The sequence below is a fragment of the Carcharhinus amblyrhynchos genome, chromosome 3 (assembly GCF_965287045.1).
Source record: "Carcharhinus amblyrhynchos chromosome 3, sCarAmb.v2.hapA, whole genome shotgun sequence".
Lineage (NCBI taxonomy): Eukaryota > Metazoa > Chordata > Chondrichthyes > Carcharhiniformes > Carcharhinidae > Carcharhinus > Carcharhinus amblyrhynchos.
The window spans coordinates 71,001,880-71,022,002 of record NC_137326.1 but is presented as its reverse complement, the minus strand read 5'-3'; the positions used below and the strand labels follow the sequence as shown (position 1 = coordinate 71,022,002).

Below are 20,123 nucleotides of genomic sequence, written 5' to 3'. Positions count from 1 at the left end.
CTCATCATCCACCAAGTCCTTCTCTTTGGTGAATACTGACGCAAAGTACTTATTTAATACCACACCCATTTCCTCTGGCTCCACGCATAGATTCCCTCCTTTGTCCTTGAGTGGGCCAACCCTCTCCCTGCCAACCTTTTGCTCTTCATATATGTATAGAAAGCCTTGGGATTTTCCTTAATCCTGCTGGCCAATGCTTTTTCGTGACCCTTTTAGCCCTCCTTACTCCTTGCTTAAGTTTCTTTCTACTTTCCTTGTAAACCACACTTGCTTTGTGTGTTCCCAGCTGCCTAGCTTTGACAAATGCTTTTTTTTTCTCTTTGATTAGGCTCTCAATATCTCTCGTTATCCAAGGTTCCAAAACTTGCCATACTTATCCTTCGTCCTTAAAGGAATGTGCCGATCCTGAATACCTCTCAACTTACACTTGAAAGCCTCCCACATGCCAGAAGTTGATTTGCCCTCGAACATCTCTGTCCAATCTACATTCTTCAGTTCCTGCCTCATATTGTTGTAATTAGCCTCCCCCCAATTTAACACCTCAACTTGGGGACTACACTTATCTTTATCCATCAATACCTTAAAGTTTACTGAATTGTGGTCACTGTTCCCAAACTGCTCCCCTACTGAAACATCGACCATCTGGCCGGTCTCATTCCCCAGTACCAGGTCCAGTATGGCCCCTTCCCTAGTTGGACTATCTATATACTGTTTCAAGAAGCCCTCCTAGATACTCCTTACAAACTCTGCCCCATCTAAGTCCCTAGCACTGAATGAATCCCAGTCAATATTGGCGGTTAAAAATCTCCCACCATCACAACCCTGTTACTTTTACACCTTGCCAAAATCTGCTCCTCTATCTTCTGCTGACAGTTCAGTGGCCTATAGTAAACCCCCAACGTTGTGACTACACCCTTCCTATTCCTGAGCTCTAGGTGTCCTCCTGTAGTATAGCTGTGAGATTCTCCTTAACCAGTAGTGCAACTCCCCCACCATTTTACATCCCCCTCTTTCCCGCCTGAAACATCTGTATGCTGGATGTTAAGCTGCCAATCCTGTCCTTCCTTTAACCAAGTCTCTAATGGCAACAGCATCGTAGTTCCTGGTACTAGTCTAAGCTCTAAATTCATCTGCCTTACTTGCTACACTTCCCACATTGAAACAATTGTACTTCAGTCCACTCGTTCACTATCCGTTACTAGGATCATCAAGCACAATGTTCTTTCAAAGGACTACAGAAAGTCTATATCCAAAGCAAACTTGACAAATTTAAGGTGATACTATATTGTTTATCAGCCCAGCTGCCAATTAGCTGGGATTATCATATTGGACTATAAATCTCATGGAACTCGCTATAGATTAGGGAGTCTGAGGAAATTTCCAGGATTTATCCTGAATTGGCTGAAGTTTTTACAGTCATCCCCTGCCCCCACCAACCAAGACTGCATTGTCTGAATGGATTTGTTTAATCTATTCTCAATATTTATATGAAAAAATTGCCTTTGTCAGGTACAAGAAAAGATCTTGCTTGTTTTCTCAAATCCAATCAGCTTTTGGAAGATTCCATGGAACAGCCAGCTTACAAATATGGAACTTTTTATGCAAAGGAGACTTTCCTTTATTTTCAGGAGGGATGGCAAGGCCAGTGTTTATTGCTCATTCCTAACAGCCCTTGAAGCAAAGGATTTAAATGGAATGAAAAACAATGAGATTTACCAAGGGTGCACAACTGAAAATACTCTATCCAATGAGAATGAAAAGGACTCCAAACAATGTTCAAGTCAGATAGGGTATTTATTCAAATTAAATAGAGCACAGTGTAAAATAATATTTTCCTATCTGCTCAGACAATAAGAATGCATTATCTGGATGGGAATAACATTCAAAGAGCACAAACAGCAATAAGACAGCCAGATAACTCCACAGACCTGCTTTTTACACATATCTCTCATTCCCCTGGTTAACAAAAATCTATTAATTTCTGATCTGCAGTTTAGAATTGACTTAGCAGAACAGAGATCCAAACTTCAACTTTACGTTTGTATAAACATTTCCTAATTTCTAGAACTATTGTTGGTCTCCACAACCAGCAAATAAGTTCTTTTCTCTTTATCTTATCAATTTCCCTTAAATCGCAAACTTCAATGAAATTATCACTTTATTTTATAACTTTCAGGGAAAATAAGCTTAGTTTAATAATGTCTCTCTGCAATTTAACTGTTCGAATCCAGTCGATCTGTAAATCTCCACTACACCTCCTTCCAGGTCGGTATATCCTTCTGAAAATACAGTGCCCAGAAGTGTTCACAGTACTCCCAAGTGTGGTCTTACCAAGGGCTTTGTACAGGTTAAGCATCATTTCCAGATCCCAAACTTTGTTATAATGCCCCAGATATGAAGGTTTGCTTTTTGAAGTTTCAAATATTCACTGCATTTAAATAACACTTCCACCCAGGGCAAAGAAAATATGTCCTGAATCAGTCAAAGATTCAACTCTGGGACACACAAAAAAAGGGATAATTGTTGAATATTTGGGTTCAATTTTATCTAGCACAGTTTGCAAATTGGATTGTTTATTTTATAACATGTTATTTGCTTCTTGATATTGTATTAACATGCATTCATAGTGATTTGAATGTTCACCCAGTGTTCATGTTGATTAAAAGCTAAATTTTGCAGAACTGGGGAGATCTACATTGTGTGGTGCTTAGGCATTTCATTTACAAAGAAAATGTTACCCGCAGCTCTTCTGTAACTGAAACCACGAAAATAACATTGACTACAATCATAAGGAAGCAGGCACATTGATTTATGTCAGTGAATTCCAACTCTACTGGTACATATAAAAGGTCGGGAAGGGTCGTGCTTGTAATCAGAAGATTACAAAGCTTGGCATCTCTGTAATCCTGCTATTTGTTCACCCCAAAAGAGGACAACAATCAATCTAATCACTCCATTTCTACAATATCTGCATCTTTTTGGGAAACTGGAGACAGGAATAATCAAAATTGAAGGGACGACTATATTCACAGAATATACCTACAGTGCTGTATTGAAAAAAATCTCAAATGTTAGGATCACTGAAGTTAAGATTAAAACCTCTTCTACTTCCTCCTCTGGAATACCAGAACATAAAACCACAGCTAACAGTCTTGCCCATAAGGTATTTTATCTAATAGTTTTTTGCAGGCTGTTCAGCCACTGAGTAACAGGCTTAGTTTGGGTCTGTCCATGCAATAAGTCACTAGCACTGATTCCTCAGTCATGGAGAAAAAATAGATAACAATACAGAGCCTGTAAAAGTTATTGGTGGCTCATTGATTTAGATTTCACAAGCAACATTGACTCAAGGCAGGAAGAGAGAAAGGGCATGGGGCTGGCTTAAAAGTAAGCAAGCGTTACTAAGGAGCGAGTGCTCAAGTTGGGAGGCAGGCAATGTGAGGTTTCAGCTCCTGGTGTGGCTGCTCCTCTTTGCTGTCTGAAATCCAGAGCTGGTTAAGTTGGATACTCAAAGGTGATCAGATCATGACAGGAAGCACATTTCTACCTAACAATCAGAATACACTAATCAGGCCGAAATGATGGGGTATAGTTGAACTGCAGTGCAACCAGAGTCAGGAGTGAACTATGTTATAAATATTCAGTTTCATTTTTCTAATATATTACTATGTGATTGGTGGTCATAAAAAGAGACACGCCTGTCCTATTTGAACATTCCCATGTAACATTTGATAAGGAGAGATAATTAGTATTAAAATTAATAAAACACCTTTTATAGGTAGATGGATTGTGACTACCTTATTTTTATGACATCTTTGAATGCTAGGCAGCAGAAACAAGTTCTTCCATTGACACCTGATCGGAGAATATATTAGATGCATCTTGAAACTGAAGTTGAAAACAATATTCTCCTCAAATGTCCACATCCCCCAAATTCTCTTATCGTCTGTATAGTAAAGAAGGATCTTACTTCCAGAGTTCTCCAATAGGTTCTTTGCCGGCTTTCTCTATAGTTTTGTTCACCTTGGATATTATCTCCTGGTGTAAATCTTCAACACTTTGGGAAGCATCTAACCTCTGTTTCATTAAAATAAAGTTAGAATATAGTTAAGTCATCTCTCAGCTAACTGATCATCGTCCATAGAACCAGAGAATCCTTACAGTACAAAAAGAGGCCATCCAGTCGATTGAGTCTGCACCCACTCTCCAAAGCAGCATCCCACCCAATCCCAGTAGCCCCACATATTTACCACAGCCAATCCACCTAACCTGCACATCTTTGGACTGTGTGAGGAAACCAGAGCATCTGGAGGAAACTCACAGACTCCCGCAAAAAATGTTATTCCCTAGAGTGACTTCCTGTCTCTCCAACCCTCCACCCTACCTCATTATCACCCCCCCATCCTACCCCTCCCCCACCCCCATCAAATTTTACTTCATGGAGACAATGTCATGCCCAAGGTCATTGATGTCCCACATCTTCCTCTATGAAACTATAGTCCATATCCTATCCATACCTTCCAGTCTAGGCTTTCATCTTTCATCAGCTCTTCAAACTGTTTAAGCACGAGCTCCTGGAAGACAAGGTTTTCATATCGCTCATTGCCAAAGCCTGCTCGTTGCATGGCTACTGAGGGGTTAAGATGAAGGAAGAGGATTACATCAGGCTTTGGAATACCAACGTCTGGTTGTTTGCACCATTCCAGTGTGAAATCCTATTTCAGGAAGCAGTTCAAGATCATTAGACCAGGAGAAGAAACGATCAGCATTAAAATTAAAATCAATGCTGTTTTAAACAGCTTTCACATGTGGATTGACAGCAACTAGCTTATTTTTATGGCCCCTAATTTTGGATTCACCAACGAGTAAAAACATCTTTTGACTTCTATCCTTTCAAACTCCTCTGCAATATTGAAGGCCTCCATCAGATCACCTTTGATGAAGTCCTCCAAAGCAGCTCTAGAAATGCAAGCTTTTTCTTTCAATTATTTTCATATTGTTTTGTCTTTCTGTCCTCTCGTTAAAGTCTGAACAGATGTAAGAGTTTTGGGTCTGTAAACTTCAGGTCATTCAACTAACTCCTCTGTCCTGGCCAATATTTACCCCTCAACTAACATCATGTTGCTATTTTTGGGAGCTGTGTGAAAATTAATTGCCATGTTTTCCACATTACAGCAAAGACTTACACTTTATTGGCTGTGAAGGATTTTGGGGACATATTGAGGTTGTCAAAGGTGCTACACAAATGCAATTCTTCAATCACTATCTATCAACTTTTTTTTCCCAAACCTTATTTTTCAATTGTGAAGGCTGCACAGTATAAAATTCTGAAAGATCATCTCCACCTTCAGTATTCAACCTTTTATATCTTCAGTTATGAGGACAGATTGGAGCAGTTGGGACTATTCTCCTTGGAGAGAAGAAGCTAAAAGGAAATTTGATAGATGTTCATTCAAAATCATGAGGGGGCTGGACAGAGTTGATCAGGAGAAACTGCTCCAATCATTAAGCGATCAATAACAACAGGGCACAGATTTAAAGTGATTTGCAAAACTAGCAAATGCGATGTGAGAATAAACTTTCTCACAATGCATAGTTTGGTTCTTGAATGCACTGTCTCGAAGTATGTTGGAAGCAGGCTCAATCGAGGCCTTCAAAGGAGCATTAGATGATTAATTGGATAGAAACAATGTGCAGGGGTACCAGGATAGTCACTAATCAAGGCTGGTTTGGAGAGCCAATGGGCCAAACAGCTGCCTTCTGCAACTCTTTGATCCGACACATTAATTATGTTTCGCTCCTCAGATGCTGCCTGATCTGCCATATACTCTTTTTGGAAGCATTTTTGTTATAATCCACTTATCGGGCGCTTGGTATTTATACAAAATCAAGACACCGTATCAATCTTTCTATCAGTTCCAAAGCAGTTCTCTGATCTTGTGTCAGGGGAAAAGCAGGTACTGGTGTCTAAAACTGGTTTACACATTCCACAGATATAATTTTCATCTGCTACTTTTGTTACTTACTGATTTTGCACTTGTAAACGCAACTCCAGAAAATGCATATCTATCCACAATCAGCGTGACCCCTTGCTGTAACTTCTTTTTGATTAGTGCTCTGGAACACAGAACAATTAGATGTCACAGTAAGTACAGTCCAGTGGTTCCTGGAAACCCACATCAAACACGTATTTCAATAGGAGACCATTCAGGTATTCTCTACGCCTAAGTCTTAAATTCTCTTGCCTGTATCACCAAGTTATATTTTAATTGGAGACAATAAGGAATGGTAGGGTGGTTATGTTGCTGGACCAATAACCCAGAAATCTGGTCTAATAGTCTGGAGAGACAAATTCAAATCAATGTTTGCAACCATCTCTCGACAGAAGTGTCGAGTGGAGGATCAATCTCGGCTTTCTGAAATTGCCATCACAGAAGTTCATTTCCAGCAATTCGATGCACTCCACCTTTGACAAGGTCCCTCATGGCAGGCTGGTACAAAAGGTGAAGTAGCATGGGATCAGAGGTGAGCTGGCTACGTGGATACAAAACTGGCTCAGTCAAAGACAGAGGGTAGCAGTGGAAGGCTGTGTTTCTGAATGGAGGGCTGTGACAAATGGCGTCCCTCAGGGATCAGTGCTGGGACCTTTGCTGTTTGTAATATATGAGGAAAATGTAACTGGATTGATTAGTAGGTTTGTGGACGACATAAAGGTTGGTGGATAGCGATGAGGACCATCAGGGGATACAGCAGGATACAAATCAGCTGGAGAATCGGGCAGAGAGGTGGCTGACGGAGTTTAATCTGGACAAATTGTGAAGGAACGCATTTTGGAAGGTCTAATCCAAATAGGAAATATACAGTAAATGGCAGAACCCTTAAGAGTATTGATAGGCAAAGGGACCTGGGTGTACAGGTACACAGGTCACTGAAAGTGGCAATGCAATTGGAGAAGGTAGTCAAGAAGGCATACAGCATGCTTGCCTTCATCAGCTGGAGCACTGAGTTTAAAAATTGGCAAGTCATGTAGAACATAGAACAGTACAGCGCAGTACAGGCCTTTCAGCCCTCGATGCTGCACCGACCAGTGAAACGAATCTAATGACCCTCAAACCTAAGCCATTCCAATGTTATCCATATGCCCATCCACTGACCATTTGAACGCCCTTAATGTTGCAGCATTATAAAACCTTAGTTAGGCCACAATTGGAACATAGTGTTCAATTCTGGTCTCCACACTGCCAGAAGGATGTGGAAGCTTTGGAGAGGGTACAGAAAAGATTTACCAGGATGTTGCCTGGTATGGAGAGCATCAGCTATGAGGAGAAGTTGGAAAAACTTTTTTTGTTCTCACTAGAACGATGGAGGTTGAGGAGTGACCTGATAGAAATCTAAAGATTATGAGAGGCATGGACAGAGTGTATAGTCAGAAGATTTTTCCCGGGGGGTGGGGGGGTGGAGGAAGAGTCAGTTACTAGGGGGGCAAAGATTTAAGGTGTGAGAGGCAAGGTTTTTAAAGGAGATGTACAAGGCAGACTTTTCTTACACAGAGAGTGATAGATGCCTGGAGGTGGTAGTGGAAGCAGATATGATAGTGACTTTTAAGGGGTGTCTTGACAAGTATATGAATAGGATGGAAATACAGGGATGTGATCCCCAGAAGGGTAGGGGGTTTTACTCAAGTCCGGTAGCATGGTTGGTGCAGGCTTGAAGGGCCGAATGGCCTGTTCCTGCACTGTTCTTGTTTTTTGATATCAAGAAACAGCTAAAGTTATTGGATATTGCAAATGCAATGGGTCCTGACAATATTCTGGCAACAATAGTGAAGGCTGTATCTCAATTAGAGCCCCTAACCCAGTTTTTTTTCAATTCAGCTACAATGCTTCCATCTACCCAACAAAATGAAATACCCAGCTATGCCCTCATTGCAAAACGCAGGACAAATTCAACTTGGCCAATTATAGCCCCATCACTCTACTCTCAATAATCAAACTCATGGAGAGTGTAACTGACAGCATTATCAAGAGGTACTTACTCACCAATAACCTGCTCACTGGCACTCAGTTTGGGTTCTGCCGAGGCCACCCAGCTCCTAACCTCATTACTGCCTTGATCCAAATATGGACTAAAATTTGAGTTTCAGTGATGAGGTGAGTGTGGCTGCTTTTGATAGCAAGGTGAAGTTGGACCAAACGCGGCTTCAAGAAGTCCTATTAAAATTTTCCACTGGTTCGAGTCATACATGGCAAAGGAAGGTGGTTGTTAGAGATGAATCACCTCTGCTCCAGGACATCACTGCATTAGTTCCTCAGGTAGTGTTCTAGACCCAACCATCTTCAGCTGTTTCATCAATCATGTGTTTTAGCATAAGGCCAAAAGTGACTATGTTGGCTAATAATTGCACAATATTCAGCACCATTAATAACGCCTCAGATATTGTAACAGTTCATGTCCAAATGCCTGGACAATATCCAGGCTTGGGCTGACAAGTGGCAAGTAACATTCATGCTACAAAAAAAGTGACAGGTAATGACAAACTCCAACAGAATCTAACCATTGCCCCTTGGTATTACCCAATGGCATTAACATTGCTGAATTCCCCACAACCAACATCCTGGGGTTATCACTGACTAGAAACTAAACTCGATGAGTCATATCAAAAACGTGGCTACAAAAGCAGATAAGAGTCTGGGAATGTAGTGAGTAATTCATCTCCTAACTTTCCAAAGCCTGTCCTAAAAGTCATAAATCAGGAGCGTGATGGAATACTCTCCACTTGCTTGGATGGGTACAACTCCCAACAATGCTTTTGAAGTTCAACACCATCTAGGACAAAGCAACCTATCCACCACCTTCAATATGCACTCTCTCCACCGCAATTTTTATTCACCTTAGAATGCTGGTATGTATAGCAGTGGATATTGTCACTTGACATCCTTTATTACAATTATGGTTAAAATGAGTAGCGCTGTTGCAGGGAGGTGGGCAAGTGGTGAAAGTAGTGGGTAAGGCCCTACAAGTCCTTAGGTGAGGAAACCACCCCCCCCCCCCACCCAAAAACTTATGGACTCCTGTTGTATTTCAGATGTTTTGGGCTTATAGAATCTCTGATTAACTCCTGTTATCATAAATCCCTAAAGTGCAGAAGGAGGTCATTTAGCCCATTGAACCTGCACTGACAACAATCCCACCCAACCACCCAAGCCCAATCCCCATAACCCCATGTATTTCCCCTGCAAATCCCCTGACAATAAGGGGATAATTTAGCATGGCCAATCAACATAACCCACACATCTTTGGACTGTGGGAGGAAACCGGAGCACCCAGAGAAAACCCAAACAAATATGGGGAGAATGTCTGTGGAGTTTGCACAATTAACCGAGACCGGAATTGAACCTGGGTCCCTGGCACTGTGAGTCAGCAATACTAACAACTATGCCACCCTCTGGTACAGCAGACTATATAACCTGGGAAAAGAAATTGTATTGTATCGTTGGTACCTCCAAGGTGGCTGGGGATGGAGGAAGCATCCTTTGGTGCTAAGTGTGACATGGAAATCCTTGGTGGTTTAACAGCCATTTTACCTGCGCTAATATCTTGCATTTTTATGGTTGAATAAGTGATGGCATTCCCACTTTAAAGATTTGTTTTTCGTACAATCTGTGGCTCTATTGCCATTATTACCCTGTCAGCTTGGCTGTGTGCCACTAAGCCAACTGTGACTGAATCCCATTATCCCCGTATCCTTTCATTTCATGGGAGACATTGGTTACAATGAATAATCTGAATTAACTGTATTGGTATCTTCTTCTGTCTCTTACCAATCTTTGAGAGTTTGTTGCGTTATTTGTAAAAAATTAAAAATATTCAATAAAATATATTCTAATAAAAAAAAACTGAATCCCAGAGGTGAAGTGAGAGTAACTTGGCATCAAGATCACATTTGACTGAGCATGGCAGCAAGAAGCCCTAAGAAAATTGAAGTCAAAGGAAATCAGGAGTGGGGAGACCCTTCTGTTGGTTGGAGTCATATCTAGCACAAAGGAAGAAGGTTGTGGTAGTTGGAGGCCAATTACCTCAGCTCCAGAAGATCACTGCAAGAGTACTTAAAAGTAGTGTCTTAAGCTGAACCATACTCAGCTGCTTTAACAATGACCTTCCTTCCATCATAAGGTCAGAAATGGTAATGCGTTCTGATAACCATGCAGTGTTGAGTTTCATTCATAACTCCTCTGATACTTGAGCAGTTGTGCCCACATGCTGCATGACTTGGACAACATTGGGCTGATAAGTGGCAGGCAATGATTATCTCAAACAAGGGAAAACTTAACCATCTCCCCATGACAATCAATGGTATTATCACTTATCACCATCTCCCAATATCAAACTCCAACAGCATGGGGGTTGTCACTGATTGGAATCTTAGCCAAATGAGTCACAAAAATACTGTGGTTATGACAGCAGTTCAGAGGCTGGGAGTTCTACAAGGCACAGTTCAGCAGCGGTGATGAATACTCCCCATTTGCCTCAACGAGTGCAGCTCTAACAACACTTGAAGAGCTTGAAAGAAAGCAACCCACTTGATTGACACCCAATCAACCACCTTCAATATCTATTCTTCCACCACTGATGCACGGTGTACCATTTACAAGATGTACAGCAACAACTCAAGGCTCCTTTAACTATGCTTTCTAACCCACAGGATCTGCCACCTGGAAGGATAAGGGCAACAGATGCATGGGAATGCCATCACCTACTAAGTTCCCTCCCCCCAAGCCACACAGCATCGTGACTTGGAAATATCTCAGTGTTCCTTCACTGACGCTGGTCAAAATCCTGAAACTCCCTTTCCAATGGTACTTTGGTATTCTGCACCAGATGGACTGCAGCAGTTCAAAGGGCATCGCAAAAGGCACCCCTTCGCAGGGGCGAATAATGCGGCCCATCTCTGTGAATAAATAAAAGAAAAGGCAGCTGTATTCTACAATGTGCAGATCAAAACCAATTACACTTCAAGCTAGAACTAGAAGGCAACAGGAACAGAATAACTGATTGGAAAGCGTGCTTTTACCCAACACATTGCAACACATGCTCCCTCGACATAAAGCATCACTCTGGTCCCCAAATTAACACTCTTAACTAAAGTTCTGAGAATTCACTTACACTCGTTCCCATCTGTTTGCAGCGAAGAGCAAGTGCACAGTGTGATCATCCAAATTCTTCTTCTTCTCCAGGTACAAGCTGATCAGGTGGCCGATTTCAGTCCTTCTATCTGAATACAAACAAGACACTGATCAGGGCTGTCCACTGCCATATTTTCATTTAAGAACATCAACTTGCATTTATATAGTATCTTTAACATAGTGCAATATTTACAAAGCTTCAGAGGAGTGTCCTGAAATGACGTTTGATACCAGATGAGGTCAGGTGACCAGAAATTTGGTCAGAAAGGTAGGTTTAAGAAGTGTTTTAAAAAGTAGACCTAGGTAGAGGGGTTTAGGAAAGGTAATTCCAGAACTTGCGGCCATGGCAGCTGAAAGCATAACCACCAACGGCAAAAGAAAATCAGGAATGCACAAGGTCAGAATTGTGGATTGCATAAGGCTGTAAGACTGGAAGGGATTACAAAGATAGGGAGAGTTGCCATAGAGGGATTTGAAAGAAAGGATGATAACTTTAAAATGGAGATAGTGTAAATCTATGAGCGCAGGATGATGAGTAAACAGAATTCGGTGAGATTGGGCAACTGGGAGAGTATTGAAATAGTTAAGTCTAGACACAATAGAGGAATGGTTGCTGATAGCAGTTAAATGAAGCTATGGTGAAGATAGGCGATGTTACTGATATTCAGTGATAGTTCCACAGTATTATCCAGGTGCTCTTTATTTCATAGCAATGCTTTCAGAAACAGTAACTCTAGCAAGAACATGTTAATGGCACAAATTAATTACATTAATGCCCAAACAAATGTGTGATTGGAGACACAAACAGAAAATTTTGGTTACTTTTGTGGAAAGAAACAAGAGTTAATGTTTGATTTGTTTTCTTATTGATTTGTTATTGCCACATGTATTAACATAGTGAAAAGTATTGTTTCTTGCACGCTACACAAATAAAGCATACTGTTCATAGAGAAGGAAACAAGAGAACACAGAATGCAGTGTTACAGTCATAGCTAGGATGTTGAGAAAGATCAACTTAATGCAGGTTGAGTCCATTCAAAAGTCTGACAGCAGCAAAGAAGAAGCTGTTCTTGAGTTGATTGATACGCGACCTCAGACTTTTGAATCTTTTTCCCTTGGAAGAAGGTGGAAGAGAGAATGTCCGGAATGCGTGGGGTTCTTAATTATGCTGGCTGTTTTGCCAAGGCAGCGGGAAGTGTAGAGAGTCAATGGATGGGAGGCCGGTTTGCATGATGGATTGGGCTACATTCATGTTCCTTGCAGTCTCAGGCAGAGCAGGAGCCATACCAAGCTGTCATACAGCCATAAAGAATGCTTTCTATGGTGCATCTGTAAAAGTTGGTTAGAGTCGTAGCTGACATGCCAAATTTCCTTCGTCTTCTAAGAAAGTAGAAGCTCAGTTCAACGATCGTTCATCTGAATAGCAGATAAGATAAAGACGACAGAAGAACTCAAGTGTTGTGCAGACTTCAAAATTCATCGAGTTGGGAAGTATAAGGAGATGTCACTGTAGACTTTTGCAAAGATAAACTGCTTAGAGTCAAAGAGCGAAAGGTCAAAGGGTATTGTGAATACAGGGCAAGGACTGAGTTTGGAAGGAGGAATGGATCCAGGAAGATCCAAAGGGGTGCTGGTACCAATGAGGTGTTGAATCTGGCAAAGAGCTGGATGAGATAGGAAACTGCGACCTGAGTTCTCTGGAGAAGTGCTGGGTCCTCCAGAGTTCCCCAGCAACATAGAGGCCAATCTTCAGCCAATTCAATTCACTTCACAGTAGAAACAGCTCAAAGCACTGGATACTGCAAAGACCAAGAGCCCTGATACGGACCAGCAACAATAGTGAAGATTTGTGCTCCAAAACGTGTTTAACAATAACCTGCTCACTGACGCTCGATTTGTGTTCCTCCAGGACTACTCAGGAGAGCTCCTGACTTCATTACAGCCTCATTCAAACATGGACAAATGAGCTGAACTCCAGAGGTGAGGTCAGGGCTCCTTAACTTCAAAGTTACACATGACTGAGTGTGGCATGAGGGAAACCTAACAAAATTGGAGTCATTGGGAATCAGTGGAAAACTCCCACTAGTTGCAGTCACACAAGACACAAAGGAAGATGGTTATGGTTAATCATCTCAGTTCTTGGACATCAGTGCAGGAATTTCTCAGAGTAGTGTTCAAGGCCCAACCATCTTTAGCTGCTTCATCAATGAGTTTCCTTCCATCATACGGTCAGAAATGGAGATGTTCGGCACCATTTGTGACCCCGCAGGTACTGAAGCAGTCCCATCCAAATGCAGCAAGACCTGGACAATATCCAGGCTTGGGCTGACAAGTGACAAGTAACATTCGCATCGCACAAGTGCCAGGCAACTACCATCTCCAACCAGAAAGGATCTAACCATTGTCCCTTAACATTCAATAGCATTACTATCACTGAATCCCCCAGTATCAACATCCTGGGGGTTATTATTGACCAGGAACTAAATTGGATTATTCTGGCTACAAAGCAATTCAAAGGCTAGAAATCCAGTGGTAAGTAACTGCCTCCTGACTCCCCAAAGACTGTGCACATTCTACAACGCACTGCTAACTACCCACAGTGCTGTTAGGGAGGGGGCTCAGGATTTTGATGTTGCCACAATGAAGGAATGGTGATATATTTCGAAGTCTGGGTGGTGAGGAACTTCCAGGTGGTAAGGTTTCCATACATCTGCTGCCCTTGTTCTTCCAGATGGTATGGTGTGGGTTTAGAAGGTGCTTTCTAAGGAGCCTTGGTTTGATTTGATTTGTCACAGGTATTAGTATACAGTGAAAAGTATTGTTTCTTGCATGCCATACAGGCAAAGCATACCGTTCATAGAGAAGGAAATGGAAGAGCAAGTCTGTATACTAATACATGTGACAATAAATCAAATCAAATGGGCACAGGTAAAGCACGAGGTTGATGTGTCATTGAGTGTGGATTGACTGCGAGAAAGTGGTTCAAGGAAGGCAGAGTTTCATGGAGATATCTGTAATTGTTAAACACGACGAGTAAAACTTCAGCAAGGAAGAAATTGGAGACAGAGGGTGAGATTTTACGGCCCTGCTCGAGCAAGGCTGGAAATTCCCGCACTGGGTCAAGGAATGCTTCCGTTGTCCACCCCTCACCCGCTCCAATTCTGTGGCAGCCAAGGCATGAACTTCCTGTGAGAGAGTGTTGCTAAGAAAGGGGTGTGACCATGAAAGCAAGTTTTGTAGACACCTGATCAAACATGAAGGGGGGGCAGGGGTGAAGAAAGCAGTGAGGACAAACAAGGTAGCAGAGGCAAATTAAATTCCTGGATAAAAGAGCAGAACTTCTTCAGGGTAGGCATTCCTGGAAGAAGTGGCAGTGAATTAAAGAATACAAAAACAAAATACCACACGTGTTCGAAATCTGAATTAGAAACAGAAAATGCTGGTCAGGGGAAACAAAATTAATGTTTGAGATGAATGGCATTTCATTACGTGGACATTGCTCTTGTAAAAAGATAGAAAACAGGACTACTATAAGATTCGCAGACTCTGTTAGAGGTTTTGTTTAATCAACTTAGATGTAGAATTCACTTCATCAATGGTGAGCAAGTTTGTTTATAACTGTAATGAGGTATTTTAAATATTTTGTAGTTTTAAAGGTACATGTAATACCTTTAATTAGTTCATACATATAAATATATCTTCTATACATTTTTAGAAAGTAAATAAAGAAACTTTGATGCGTGATTACAGAGTGCCCCTTTGATACCAAACACATGTTAGATACATTCCTTTAAAACACCCAACTGTTGGAATCACCAGGCCATACCAGAGAATTAACTGCCTCACCAAACATTTTATCAGAAACAACTGATACAAGAGTGAGTTTTAATGAAGCTACTTCATAGTTTCTAATCAAAACAGCGTCAGAAAGATAGTAACGTCTTAATTAATGAAAGTTATGCTAGGGGACTTAGTGGGAACTGACAAGAATTAATGATAACATGATGATACTCCTTTTAATGTAGGTAGTGATAAAAAGCTCAGTCATTGAATCGATAAGCAATATATACACGTGTTTCATTATGTTAGCGATTTAAAAAAACTTATCAGGGCTATAACTGGGAAATACCCTGAAGGCAAGAAAAGTTGATCACATCCCTTTGAGATTCAGTTAACTTCACTGACAAGGCCATAAAATATTAATGGCTTTTATAGGCCCCCTTTATCAATTAAAGGATGCCCATGTGAGACTGTTTTAGTGAAAATGCTTTATGAGGCTGCTATCAAAAATAGAGACATGAAGTCTGACTAAGAGACTAGAGATTACAGAGCTTAGGGATGATATTTTGGGGTATCCCACAAGGTATCGTGATCTCAAAGATCAGGGTGGTTCAGTATTTTTTCTATTGGATCAATACGTAAAGTATAATTTGTAACACTTCTGATTGGATTGTGTCCAACTGACTGTGAGCTGCAGAACTGTATAAAGCAGGATGATTTTCTTTGTCTGGTGGAATGGGACATCTGATCCAGCGTCCAAAAACTACTCGCCTTCCTAGCAGGTAAAATAAAGACAATCTGTCAATTAATATCTTGTGTGAATGTACGTTTGTGTTAAAGTCAAATTTGAGATTTCAACAGTATTCCTTGGAGGTCCCACCGAGATCGCTTGCTCCTAACTGGTGAGTAAACAGACACAAGCACAGTGGCTCTCCAGGGAATGACTTTAACTGGCCAGTATATAGAAAAAAGGTGATATTTTAGTCATTAAAGAGGCCCTCTCTTGGATGGTTCAAAGTGCAGTCTGTTTGTCCCGATGGGCGTACTGCGATATTTGACTTATTTCAGGAATGGGTTAGCTTTTTTTAATCACTTCCTCTTTTTTGACGACAAAGAGGGACAGCTTGTTGAAATTCCATTCCTGAACTGACCAGACAGATTGTATAAGTGAGACTAAAGAAGACATCATAAGAAAGAGAGGAAATCCCTGTTCCCTCTGGGAAAGAAACAAGCCCTTGTTTGATAGAGCGAGAAAGGTAAAAGGGGCAGACAGGATCTTTGCACGATATGATCCTATCACTCAAGGTTTGGTCCTAAGTGAAATTAAGTAAAGAGCACTGTTAGATTTAAGATATTGTGTTAAGGGCTATGTCTGTAACAGCGAACAACGCAGACAGAGAATTGTTTACATGTTTAGTTAAAATATAAGTTTGTACTGTTTGTGATATTTGTTGTGAGTTTTGTACTTTATGTTCCTCTCGAGCTCTTGGGAATCAAATCACTAGGAAGTAACAGGGAGTTACACAATAAATCATCCTTAACTGACTGAGTTGCTGTGATAATCGTTGATCGGCAAACGAGTGGCAAACAAATATCTCAGACGCCCAGACAGAGCCTGAATTAAGAGCCCAAATGGGTCACGTGAAGGCCAGGTGAATGCATAGAGTATACTGGTTGGAGCAGCAGGACTATGATACCGTGATTTGTGCCAACTCAATCAGTTAAGAGAATGGGAGTTGGTTTGAGTAAAATCCCCCAGAGGGGGACACTAGCTTACTTTATGTTTCAAAATTATAGTCAGTCATCAATCAGTGACTTGCAAAAATGGGTAGAATGGACCAAGGGTAAGAATAAATCTTTCCCATCTGACGGTACATTCAACCTCGATAGAATAACCTGACTAGAAGAACAGGTAAATTGGTCAGCTTTTGGAGATCAGAAAAGGGGGGATGACAGACTATATTTTAAAAACATGGTATTTCGGCAATTGTAAAACAAATTAGTGAAAAATGTCAAACCAGGAATCCAGGAAAAACAGAAAAGATACAGGGTGCCTCCCACACAAATCCCATAGGACCCTTTGTCAACCTGCAAATGGATTTTATTGAATTACCCCTGTGTATGGGATTTAAGTACGTTTTAGTAATTATTGATATATTTTCTAGATGGACTGAAGCCTTTCCATTAAAAATGATGCTACTACTGTTGCTAAATATTTGCTAAAAGAAACTGTACCACGATTTGGCATACCTGTACAGCTTTCAAGTGATAATGGATCACATTTTACTGGGACAATTATGAAAAAAATGTGCTGAGCATTGTAAATCAATCAGTATTTTCATTGCAGTTATCGCTCACAGTTAGTTGGACTGGTAGAGAGATATAACGGAATACTGAAGAACAAGCTGGCAAAACATGGTGCTGAAACCAGACAAAAATGGGTTGAACTGTTACCCCCTAGCAAAAATGGTCAGCAACCATTAAGCGGTCAGCAATAACTGGGCTATCACCACACAAAATCATTATGGGGTGCCCCCAACGTTTGCCTTTCTCTGCACCACTTACTGTTAAGCAGAGAGATATCCATAGAATGGAAGAAAACATGTTAAAATGTATTTCTAGTTTCCATTCCCAGGTAAAGGAAGCTCAGACTGATCCCACAGAAGGGAGGTGCCACAGCTTAGAACGAGGCTACTTCATTTATGTGAAAGTGTTTAAAAGAAAGAACAGTCTTCACCCAAGATTTGAGAGCCCCAGCAGTCTCGTTGACCACCACCACTGCAATCAAGGTGAAGGAAAGACAACATGGATCCACACATCTACTGCAAGAAGTCCCAAGGAAAAGGAATAGTCAGCATCACCGATGGAGGAAATTGGATATTATGACTATTTTCTTGTGACATTTATAATGCCTGTATTGTCTGAATTGCACATAAATACCTTCATGCACATGTCATACACCGATGCCAAGGATATTATCGCTTCCAGCTATAGGGTGTGTACACATGTACTGACACATTCGAAGGGAGGTATTCCTTTAAGACCAATTCCTTTCATTGAATCAGAAACAGCAGAATGGTGACTGAATCAGAAAAGGTCACCCAAAATCAGAACAATAGTACTTCTTAAGGAGGGACTAAGGGGTAGTAAGGAACACTGGGAATCAGCTGGGTATAATATGAATAAATTTAAGGGATGGTTCCAACCTAATTATCTCAGAAGCCCCCTGTCTTGTTCCTTACTAACAGGACTAGGGAGACCCAATAGATTAATCTGCCTGTTCAGTGTACAGACAGGTGGGTGGAATGCAGGAACAAGCATAACCATTCACTCACATCTGCAAACACTATAACTGAAGGAAATGGTATCAGTTTACGAATCTTAAACGGAATACACTTTTTGCGTGGATACGAAGCATATCCCTGGTTGCCATTAAATTGGCAAGGGTCTTATTACCTGGAATATGTAATACCTTATATCCATCATTTGCCCTCCTTAACACATCATTCCCTTCATCAGTCTAAACCAGCCCTTACAGAAACAAAACAATTCTTCTCTATTCTTTTACCCCTCTGTCAGAGTGGGATTTACCTCAGTTGAAATAGTAGTAATTAGCTAAATTATTAGAAGTGGTGGCAAATGACACTACAAAAGCTATTAAAGCATTAAGTGATGAGATGACAGCCCCATAAGAACAGTGACTTTAAAGAACAGGATGGCCCTAGATTATTTGTTAGCCGAAAAAGGTGGAACATGTGCTATGAATACTGTGCATACATCCCTGACCATTCTGAGGAAATAGGTAGTTTAGTGGACTATATCTGAAAGGAGGTTAAGAAGTTTAAGGAACCAGGTTCTTGGGGAATTTTTGGTTGGGTGGGGGGATGGTTAAGAGCAATAGATACATGGGTTAATCATTTTTATGCCTATTATTTTTACCCTATGTCTAGTATTTGCCACAGTAAAGTATTGCTGTGCACAACTTGGAAATGCAGATATTCCAGAAGTAGCAGCCACTATGATGACAGTAACAACTTCAGAACTCTCAGAGAATGCAGTAGACAAGGAAATGGAGAGACCTTACAAGCTTTGGTTGAATTGAAAATGTTGTCCTTGAGAAGGACAAGAGGTGAGAATGTAAAAAAATAGAAAAGAAAAGGGATACTATAAGATTGGCAGACTCTGTTAGGGTTTTTGTTTAATCAACTTAGATGTAGAACTCACATTATCAATGGGGAGCAAGTTTGTTAGTAATTGTAATGAGGTGTTTTAAATTGTAGTTTTAAAGGTGCAAGTAATAGCTTTAATTAGTCCATACATATAAATATATCTTCTATACATTTTTAGAAATTAAACAAAGAAACTTTGATGCACAGTTGCAGAGTGCCCCTTTGATACCAAACACATGTTAGATACATTCCTTTAAAACACCCAACTGTTGGAATCACCAGGCCATAAAGGAGACTTAATTGCCTCACCAAACATTTTATCAGAAACAACTGATACTAGAGTGAGTTTTAATGAAGCTGCCTTCACAGTTCCTAATCAAAACAGAATCAGAAAGATAGGGGACTTAGTGGGAACTGACAAGAATTAATAGTAACATGATAATATCCCTTTTAAGTGTAGGTAGTGATAAAAAGCTCAGTCACCAAATTGATAAGGAATATATACATGTATTTCATTATGTTAGCAATAAAAAAAATCTTATCAGGGTTATAACTGGGAAATATCCTGAAAGCAAGATGAGTTGATCACATCCCTTTGAGATTCAGTTAACTTCACTGACAAGGCCATAAAATATTAATGGCTTTTATAGGCCCCCTTTATCAATTAAAGGATGCCCATGTGAGACTGTTTTAGTGAAGATGCTTTGTGAGGTTGCTATCAAAAATAGAGACATGATTTCTGACTAAGAGACTAGGGAACAGGCTATAATTCAGTATTTTCTGTTTAATTAATACATAAAGTGTGTCATTTGCAACACTTGATTGGATTGTGTTGAACTGACTGTGAGCTGCAGAATTCTATAAACTAGGATGATTTTCTTTGTCTGGTGGAATGGTATCTTTGATCCATTGTTTCGAGAAAGTATCCCCTTGCTAGCAAGTAAATTAAAGATAATCTGTCAGTTAAGTATCTTGTGTTCATGTGTATTTG

The 20,123-nt window shown here is 40.6% G+C and overlaps 1 protein-coding gene across 2 annotated transcripts in view; it reads right to left on the bottom strand.

The window, feature by feature from the left end:
- The window catches only part of dtymk (deoxythymidylate kinase (thymidylate kinase)), a 103,809-nt gene that overhangs the window by 74,366 nt on the left and 9,320 nt on the right, over positions 1-20,123 (bottom strand). For both annotated transcript variants that reach the window (XM_080185174.1, XM_080185181.1), the window contains exons 2-5: positions 11,164-11,272; positions 6,027-6,117; positions 4,518-4,715; positions 3,971-4,077 (exon numbers count right to left, since the gene is read on the bottom strand). In XM_080185174.1, coding sequence (XP_080041300.1) covers positions 3,971-4,077; positions 4,518-4,715; positions 6,027-6,117; positions 11,164-11,272 — 505 coding nt within the window. The remainder of the gene's footprint in view (positions 1-3,970; positions 4,078-4,517; positions 4,716-6,026; positions 6,118-11,163; positions 11,273-20,123) is intronic.